The following is a 10,480-nucleotide window of genomic DNA, read 5'->3' on the forward strand; positions in this document are numbered from 1 at the left end:
ACCCTGCCGCGGACCAACTCCCCCAAGCTAAGGTGGGAGCCATCGTGCCGATGGCTGTATGGTACTAGGGTTATAGTGCCGCAAACGATGCCCTTGGGGCAACAGGCGCAACCCCATTGTATTTATGCGCCTTCCGCTGGCATGCCAGGCTCTGTTAGCGGTGACCTTTAGTTCCTGGAGACTCGTGGGACCAAAATGGACAACACAGTAAAAAACCCCAACGGACTGGGGGACTCTGCGGAGAACCCCAGTCCTTCCATGAAAATGGACATCGTGGAGGAGGCACAGGGCTCAGCAAATGCCGGGCACAGTGACTCCTCCAAAGATATCATGAAGGAGGCACAGGGCTCGACAAATGCCGGGCACAGTGACCCCTCCAAAGATGATGAAGACTCCTCCAAAGATGATGGAAGGAAGAGGAACCGCAGTGGTGCTGCAAAGAGACGGGCCCGAAGAGCCAAACTGGCCCTAGGGACCCAGGCTCTGGAGCAAAACTGCGGGACTACTCCTCCCACCATCTCCGTGGCCAAAGTGGAGGAGGACCCCAAGGGAAAAAGCAATAAAAGGCCTAGACCCGAGGGGAACACTCCACCAGAGGCTAAGAGTTTGGCCAAAAAGGGCAAAATAGCCCACAGGTCGAGCGGCTTCAGTGACGCCGTACGGGCGAGCAGGAAGGTGGCAATAACACCTTCTGGCTACCCTGAGGTGCTACTGAGCCAAGAGACCAGCGACCTGGTAACGCAGGCACTCGTTGGAGCGCTGGATGCTGTCCCCACAGGACAAGCAGTCCCGTGCTTCGAGGGATGCCGGTGGGAACAGGGAGTGCTGTGGGTGACTTGCACCGATGAAGACTCCAAAAAGTGGGTCCTAAGGACAGTCCCAGCTCTCAGGGCTAGGGAGGGTCTCGTTCTCCAAGTGTTGGAGAGGGAGGCTCTTTCTCGGCTCAGGAAGCTGACGGCGGTCCTGGGAACCAACGAAGAGAGCGGAGTCATTATGAGAAGACTCGCTCGCCAAAACCCTGGACTCAACACTGAATTGTGGAGAATCTGGGACAGACGAACGGTCGGCAAGACCGTTCACCTGGTTCTGGGGGTGGACCAGAAGTCACTGGCGACACTCTCGGGGTGCAATTACTCACCCCACTTCGGATTGGGTAGGGCTCGCTTTTACGAGGCCCAATCCAAATCCGGAGGGGGGAAAGAGAGTGCTGCCGGGGCTACTGAGCCCACACCCAAAACCGAGCCTCCCAAGGGAGGACTGTCGACGGGAGAGGTCGAGCCGGCCAAGGCTTCGGATGCCATGGGCGGCTCGATCCCTCCAGAGGGACGAAGGACTTCGGTCGCTGCCACCCCGCTGGAGAGCCGAGAGGCCTCCCGTGGAGAGGCACAAGCGACGAAACCGGGTCCTTCTTCCCTAACGACGATGCAGGGCATAGGGTCCCTTCTGAAGCCTGCGCGTCTCCTAATTAGGAGTGCCTCCGAAGAAGATGGAACGATCCCCGAGGGACGTTCCTGCTCCAGAAGAAGGCCCACTAAAGCGGAGACGCTAGCTAAAGAAGGGGCCAAAGGGCTTAAGCTGGGTAAGCAATCTACCCTTGCTCAGGCCCTAGCCAAATGGGAGAAAGGGTCCGGCACATTGAAGGAACCAAACACCCAAGGCAAGAGAGATGAAGATGGGCATGAAAATGTCCCCATCCCCCTTGACACACCTTAACTCCAACCTCCCCCCACATTCCCACCTCCCTCTTCCCGCAAATTCGCGAAGACCGTCAGCAATGCAGCAACTACAGCTGCAGGGCAGACGACGTTTTCGCAAATTAACTTACAGCACTGCAAAGCGGCATCTGCTTTACTTAGCAGAGACCTAGCAGTGAGGCACACAGATGTATCCCTGATACAAGAACCCTGGACGTACAAAGGGCAAGTATTAGGGATAGAACTGAAAGGTGGCAGTCTGGTCTATGGTGAATCAGAGCAGGGGCCTAGGGCCTGTATCTTCATAAACAGGAAGCATACAGCGCTCAAGTTGCACCAGTTCTGCACCAGAGACCTGGCTGTTGCCTCAATAAAAATTCCCATAGGAGAAACTAAGGCGGATATCATAATAGGATCTGCCTATCTCCCCTATGAAGATACGACAGTGCCCACTGAGGAGGTCATTAGACTGGTGGAGCACTGCAAAGTCAATGATCTGCCACTCATTGTGGGGTGTGACGCAAACGCACATCACATAGTGTGGGGCAGCTCAGACATTAATAGAAGAGGCTCAGCATTGCTGGAGTACCTCTCAACCACAGGCTTGGAAATCCTGAATGAAGGATCCAAACCTACCTTTGTCACTTCTCGAAGGCAAGAAGTGATCGATATAACACTGGGCTCTCGAAGGATAGCACAGGAAATCAGAGGCTGGGAAGTCAGCAAAGAGGATTCTCTTTCCGACCACAGACAGATAAACTTTTAGTGAGAGGCAACAATAGCAACGGAACTCAGGACACTTATAGGAACCCCAAACCTGCGGACTGGCACAAATATAAAAAAGAGATAAGAAAAAGATTAAGAAGCCCTGTAAGAGGAATGAGGAACGTGACAAGGAATGAGCAAGTGGCCGAACACTTGCAACAAGCCATTGTTCAGTCCTATGAGATTGCCTGCCCACTAAAAGTTAGGAAAAGCAACAAACGGGTGACATGGTGGAATGCAAAGCTGAATAAGCTTCGCACCCTGTCCAGAAAGTTGCTGAATAAGTCCATCAAGACAAAAACGGACCAAGACTGGGCAGACTATAAAGCTGCCCAAAAACTGTATAAAAAACATATCAAGGTCTCAAAACTAGACGCCTGGAGGAGATTCTGCGGAGAGCTGGAGGACTTACCACTGGTGGCCCGCCTACGCAGAATCTTTACTTCAGGACCTAAAACAAAACTCGGTGTCCTCACCCTACAAGATGGTAGAGTGACTGAAAACAACGAGGAAACATTAGCGCACCTCTGCGAGGTTCATTTTCCTGGCTCGGAACTCATGGAACTGGAACAGGAAGAAGCCTCAGAGAATGCGATAATAAAAGCAGTCTGAAACGAGGAGACTGGAGCACAGCCGTCAGAGTGATAACACCTGATAGAATAAGGTGGGCAATTGGAAACTTTGAAAGGTTCAAGAGCCCAGGGGTGGATGGGATCTTCCCGGCTCTTCTGCAGGAGGGAAGAGAAATCCTCATCAAACACCTAACTAGACTTTTTAGGGCCTGCCTGGCCCTAAGCTACATACCGAAGGCTTGGCGTGAGGTCAGGGTTGTCTTTATACCAAAACATGGCAAAAGCAGCTATGACCTGGCCAAGTCCTTCAGACCTATTAGCCTAACATCGTTTCTCCTCAAGACATTGGAAAGACTGGTGGATAGGCACATAAGAGATAATGCACTAAACGACACGCCGGTGCATTATACACAGCACACATACCAGGCAGGCAGATCCGTCGAAACGGCCCTACATGATGTGGTTACCTACATTGAAAGGGCCTTTCGAGGGAAGGAATCGGTCCTGGGAGTGTTTATAGATATAGAAGGGGCGTTTGACAATACCCCCTTCGAATCAATATGCGAGGCTACAGAGCTCTTCGGGGTAGAGAAATCTATCACCGGTTGGGCTCATTTTATGCTTCGCACAAGAATAGTGACTGCCGGACTCAGTGACACTAGAGTCCGGGCCCGTGTGAAAGGGGCTGCCCACAAGGTGGGGTTACCTCCCCTCTCATGTGGATCCTGGTCATCAATGAGCTCCCTAGTGGCACTAGAAAACCTAGGAGTATATGCTGTAGGCTACGCCGATGACGTCGCACTGATGATTAAAGGCTCAAGCCCGACGGAGATGAGATGGAGAACACAACGTGCTCTAGATCTCATACAGAAATGGTGCATAGGAAAATCTCTAAGGGTTAACCCCAACAAAACAGAGATGGTACTCTTCACCAAAAGAAGGAAGCTGAAAATTACGGCTCCCTCTATCTTTGGCATGGAGCTTAAATTCTCAAAGGAGGTACGCTATTTAGGCGTAACTCTAGACAGTAAGCTCACATGGAGAAGCCATATCGAGAAGCAGACCCAAAAGCAACTGCCACTTTCTGGGCATGCAGAAGAATATTTGGCATAACATGGGGCCTGAAACCAAGACTGATCAAGTGGATTTACACGGCGATCTTGGTTCCACAGCTCACCTTTGCCTCTGTTGTATGGTGGCCTTCGCTTAAGAAGAACATCAACATCAAGGCATTCCTAAAAGTCTACCGACTGTCGTTGCTAGGGATAACTGGGGCTCTAAGAACCACAGCTACCTTAGCAATGGGGGCGCTCCTGAACCTGGAGCCCCCGCATATCACTGCAGAAGCTCTTGCTATGAAAACAGCAATGAGATTGCTCTTTAACGGACACTGGACAAGGGCTAGAAAAGAACATGCAGCCATCCTAAGGGACAGGGGACTCGACAGATTCCTAACCCAAGGAGGAGACATGAGCCCTCGAAGCTACCACTTCAGACGTCAATATAAGGTCCTTATCCCAAGTAGGCAGGAATGGGACGAGGAAAACAAGAGCATCCTGTCCCCCATAGGGCTAGTCTGGTATACGGACGGCTCAAAAACGGACAAAGGGGCCGGAGCTGGAATTTATAGCAGTGGACCGAAAACAGAAATCTCTCTGCGGCTAGGGGACACTGCTTCGGTTTTCCAGACAGAGGTATACGCGATCTGGGCCTGTGTAGAGCACATCTCTAAGCTCAACCACAGGAACAAGCACGTGTACATCTGCAGCGATAGTTGCGCTGCGCTCAGGGCACTAGAACAAACTGAAGTGTCCTCGAGACTAGTGCGAAAATGCATAGACTCCCTAAATGAATTAGCAGAGTATAACAAAGTCAAACTACTGTGGGTACCGGGCCATAGCGGGAACGCAGGAAATAACAAAGCAAATGAGCTGGCGAAAGCGGGAGCTCGTAAAAGAGACCCTGAACCAGTAATCAGCATAGCGGTGCCTTTTAGTCTCATAAAGCAACACGCTTCCCTATGGACTAATGACAAGTTTCAGGAAGTGTGGGCAGAGGCAAAAGGCATGATGCATACGAGGGCACTTTTTAAAGGACCCTCCAAGACATTAGGCTTGTCCTTGATAGGGCTCGACAAGAAGCTGCTAAGGCTAACTGTCGGGTATATCACAGGACACTGGCTAACCGGCAGGCATCTGAGACGCCTAGGCATCTCAGATCACTCGATGTGCCCCAGATGCCTATCGGAGGAGGAAACTCCTCTACATCTAATCCTCCATTGCAGAAAACTGGCAACAGCCCGAAAGGACATACTAGGATTCTGCGATGGAGAGTCTATTGATATACAGGAGATTGGCGTGGGACAGTTGCTTCACTTCTTGAAGCAGACAGGCCTGGCCAATCTCCAAGCTATATAACGTAACCAACCTAGAAGGGCTGAGTACAATGGTCCAATAGGACTGAGTGCTTGGCTCAATGTCGGCTACAATATTCCCTCCCCCCCCCCCTAATTCTAAATTCCCGATAAAAACGTTTTCACCGAAACAGCGTTTAAAATTTGACTAAAATATTCGATAATTCTTCTATTCTTCAAAATTTCTTATTAGCAAACTGCTCTCAAGTGGCGATTATGCTATTTCAGTAAATTTGCAAAAATTAATAGATAAATAAGATAATTATAACTACCTGACATTTATTAATGATCAAACTTATTATTTCATGTTTTTTTCCTTGAACTTGGTTCATTATCAGGGAATCTTGAGTTCTAGTTTCATATTTTGTTTGGTCTATATTCTTCCAAAAATTTTGGAAGCGTACAAAAATTGCTACATTGAGAGAATTCACTCCTGGCCAAACAACTTCAACAACGCTCCTCAAGATTAATTCATAAATGTGATGTCGACATGCCAAGTATAATAATGGTCTTTTTAACATTTTCTCTAGTCGAACACATGTTCCTTTATCAATTCCTACACGGAGAAAAAAATTTTGCTATAGGAACTCTATAGTAGTTAGTTAGTTGTAAAAAGTTCCAGTAGGTTAACGTTTTCTTACGGTTACAATACCGTTTGGCTCCTGCAACTCTACATCGTTGAGCTCTGAGAGCTTAACGTTATTTAACTCTCACAACTCTACAGGATCGTTCTGAGACTATAACAAATTTTTGGCAGTCTGATTAATATTTTTTTTTACGATTTAGCATTGATAATTTAATAAATAAATGCGACAGAACGAATTTATATTGCCAACAATAATTGTATATGACAAATAAGAATATTATTATAATAGAAATAAAATAATTATAGAACTTATATTACAAATAAAAATTATTTGTAAAATAAAAATATGGTCGTCACAAAATTATTTTATTTTATTGATTATATTAATAAATATTGGACATAAAATCACTACCGTACATGCACAAGAAAAGATAAATGAACGAAAACAAATTTTATTTTGTGTTAAATGGGGTCTTTTGAATGTATTCTGATAACTTATTACTTATCACAATATATTCAACTAATAAATTTAATTAACAGTCACTGCAAATGAACCTTGGAAAACCACAAATACAAAACTGTTCTAACGAAATTCAATTTGACAAAAAAAAAACCTATTTCCTTAAAAAAATAAACTGGAAACTTAATTGTCCTCATATATTTTTAATAATATGGATGAGTAACAAAATAATTCTGTTTGTCATTTTAGAAGGTTATGAAATATGTCAGCGCACTCCACTACTGCGTAACGTAGGGCGCTCCCAGCTATACCGTTTGGCTCTGAGAACAATCCCGTAGAGCTCTGTGAGCTCAACAACATTGAGTTATCAGAACTAAATAACATTATGTTACTGTAACTCTACAACGAATAGTAAACTGTGTATAGTTGTGGTAACTCTACAGTTAGGTTACCAGAACGAAATTTTTTTTCCGTGTGCAATGAAATTGATTAGAATTTTTATAAAATTATTTATCAATCGACGTTGACAAGAATAACAACACAAATTTCACAATTTCGGACCCTATATTCTTATTGCCGAGGCTGACGGCTGTCGAGTATCGTGAGGCCGGAGATATGTGACGTAAGGTCTTACCCCCAGCCCGTGACAAGACTCGCCCCCACTCAACGAGGGTTGAGAGGACTACGAGAGAGATTGTTAGGGGCATTCCGACGCCATCCTTCATGAGGACCTCACGCGATGGGTCCTAGTACAACGTCACCCAGTTATTGTCATCCCTTAATTATATTGGCTTTCATTAACTGTCTCATTCCGTAGTCATTGTCGGGTTATTACTTCTAGATCTATAAATAAATATGAGTGGTATACAAAATATAAACCTCGAGTCTTACAGATCAGAAGTGGGATTAGAAATCCGTGTTCCGTGGAAAGTGTGGTGTATTAATGTTATAATAAGTATAATGTATTAATTATAATTGAGAAGTTATTGTTAGTGCAAATATTGTGGTTTCGCATCAGTTTCAAGGTCATTACGTTGAGTGCTGGGTCAACTCTACTCAATCCTCAAATTTGGCTACTTTGTAGTTAGATCACCCAAGGTCATGTTACTACATCTTCGAAAATTGCAACTTCTCTGAAAAATTGAAGTAGTTAAGAATATCCATAGCTGCGGTCGAGATAGGCTTTGTAGAGGAGTCGTACTTGCAGAAGGAACCAGGACTAAAGCATCTGGAGAAGGTGGAATTATGAAGAAGCAGAACAACTCAATGGTGAGCTGTTTTGCAACTGAAATTGCATTCTCAGCGAGTTCACCAGAAATCGGGTGCAGAGAATGGATGATGAGTTCAACGCAAAAGAAGTTACTGGATTCAACGTCAGAGTGACATCAACAACGGATGATTACGATAAAATAGTTCATCAGCAAATGAGGAATCAGGGCCTTAAGCTGGTCAACTCATCATCGCTCATTTGGCAATACGACACTGAGTGTCATGGTTATAATGAACGATAAATTTGGTAATGTAGAAGTTAAAAGTAATTAATTATGATACAACTTGAGTTGGTATATTAAGAGGTATAATCAAGTAGGCTTAGTAATGCTTGCTTGATAATAAATAAAGTATTATTGCAAGTAGTAATTGTAATAATATGAAGAAATAGTAAATTAATAAATAATGAAGCAGAACTCCGAATTATGCATACCGGATGTAGCATTGATATACTTGCGCGATCAAGTAGTGAGTACTCGCTATGCGGTTCCAAAGAATGTTGTCGCGGTTATAAGTAACTATACATTTTCAAAATAAATAAGCAGTAGTCTTAATCAGAATCACAATATAATTTAGTAACGCCTTGATTTTTAATCGTTACAATTGGATATTAGTTAGCTATAAGAGAGTAGAATGATTGATTTTATTAATGTGGAGTTATTGCAAATTGCAAAGATTAACAATTCGGAAAACGAACTAATTGTTAGGTATAGTTAGTATATATACTCAAATCTGATTGAAAAATAATGAATAAGCATGTTAATAATATATATAAAATATACGACACCAAGTTTGAAGAAATTATCTTTGGCTAAACTATAAAATAGAACCCGGCGGTCACATATATTTTGTGAACAATACACAAAGGAGAAAGAAGAAACTAGTAAATAGTTATAACGTAGAAATTCGAAATGCCTAAATAACACATGTTGGTATAAAAGTGTTTCTAGTTAAAGTTTTTGAAAAGTTCAAAATATCCTTTTCGTTAGTCGTTGAAAATAAATATTACGCGTGTTGCCAGTAACTCAATAAGTAAAATTCATTGTTGGTAGAAAAATTATGTTGAGTCGAGTTTAAGAAAATTTTGAAAACATAACAACACAAAACAGGTGGTTTCAAGGACATAGTATTAGAATTACTATACGAGGAAACCTCGGGTTTAGTTTTCTCACAGCCGAGTCTTTATCTCGCAAGAAACCCTTGTTTTATTGCCTTATTGTAAGTACTCAAAAGTTGAGTGGCAACCATGTGTCGGTTACGGGCTAAGTAAACTCATCGGTATAATGCACAAAGTACGAAGTAGTCCTACAATAGATTGTAAATAATTATTGTGTACTGTATTATTGAAATGCTCCTCAGCATTGATTGTAAGCTAGTTAAAATGAAAGATAATTATCTAATTTCACCAACCTTACGTTAATATGATAGCACTATCATTTGAGTTAGAAAAATCAGATAGTTTTGTAAGAGATGTTATTTAACAAATTTTAACGTCCCGTAATAATATCGAACTGGCTAGACATTTTTAAACAAGATGTAAATAAAATAGTTAAGCGTTTGATATCGTAAAGTAGAATTGTCAGTTATAAATTGACAAAGTATATAGTTGATGGACGAAAGTTAAACATAAATAATTAATAATATTAATGACTAGCAGTCTACCCCGGCTTCGCAGGGTATTTAACAATAATTTGAAAATATAATATAGCCTATGTCATCCGGGGATAGTGTAGCTTCCCAACGCTGAAAGAATTTTGCAAATCGGTTCAGTAGTTCCGGAGTCCATTCAATGCAAACAAACAATCAACTCTTTCCCCTTTATAATATTAGTATAGATTATTGAAGTCGATTATTGTGAATGCTAGGTCATTAATTGATGTACTAATTGCATACTTGAAAGATGAAGAATTAGATGAGCGATTAAATAATTCAGCACTATATTCTAAATTCATATCGGTATTTTTGCGAAGAGTTATCACTGAGCATTGTTAATTAATACCGCACAATACTCGGATGAAGTTTGCAAATTTAAATTGTAATCGAAATTATCATTTTTAAAATCACCATGTGGTATCGGACTACTACGAAATTATTGAATGCCCTGCCGACAGAACAAGATTTTAAGATCTTAAAGTAATAGAAACGTCGGTCAACAAGATCGATATTTACGTAATTGCAAAATAGTTTGGTCTGAATCTGTACAGTAGCGCAGTTACTGTCCCTTAAACAATAGTAGTCTTGTTTAAGACTGCGGGTTAATTTTACGACAAGTAATAGTCAGGTAGTAAACTCAGGTCAACTGGACCTCAAAAAAAAAAAAGGGTCGTGGATACTGGTTAGAGTATATTGTCACATCAGCTATGAGGTATCGGTTGTTAGAATAGCTATGGTCTAACATTGAGTACGTTGAGTATCTTAAAGTAAGGGGAATCAGCTATACGTCCTCCTTGGATGTTGAGTGAACGAAATGTGGTTTCTCGTACCTGTATAAAATATGATTGAAATTCAAGCTGGAATTTCAGCGATAGAATATGTGAGCATAGTAACCATTAAAAATTAAATAAAATAATTATTAAGTTATTGTAATTAAGGCTTGATGAAGATAAGATTTATATATCGTCGAGAGCATTACATCTGTCTCTAGCTAAAATGTTAATTCATGTCTTCAAAGTTTCTGACTAGGCTTCGAAGGTGGTTCTGACGAGTGCTGAAGTATCAACT

General features: G+C 42.7%; 1 protein-coding gene across 1 annotated transcript; it reads left to right on the plus strand.

Annotated features, from left to right (window-relative positions):
- The first annotated feature begins 4,068 nt into the window (after positions 1 to 4,068).
- On the plus strand, positions 4,069 to 5,448 carry LOC123275174. The gene has a single exon (XM_044743122.1). The coding sequence runs from the start codon at positions 4,069 to 4,071 to the stop codon at positions 5,446 to 5,448; it is 1,380 nt and encodes a 459-aa protein (XP_044599057.1).
- The last annotated feature ends 5,032 nt before the right edge of the window (positions 5,449 to 10,480 follow it).

The sequence above is a fragment of the Cotesia glomerata genome, linkage group LG1 (genome assembly GCF_020080835.1).
Source record: "Cotesia glomerata isolate CgM1 linkage group LG1, MPM_Cglom_v2.3, whole genome shotgun sequence".
In the NCBI taxonomy this organism is placed as follows: domain Eukaryota; kingdom Metazoa; phylum Arthropoda; class Insecta; order Hymenoptera; family Braconidae; genus Cotesia; species Cotesia glomerata.

Bases quoted from the DNA above. Each gene is read 5' to 3' on its own strand.
- LOC123275174 (XM_044743122.1), top strand. From the start codon at position 4,069: ATGGAGAAGCCATATCGAGAAGCAGACCCAAAAGCAACTGCCACTTTC.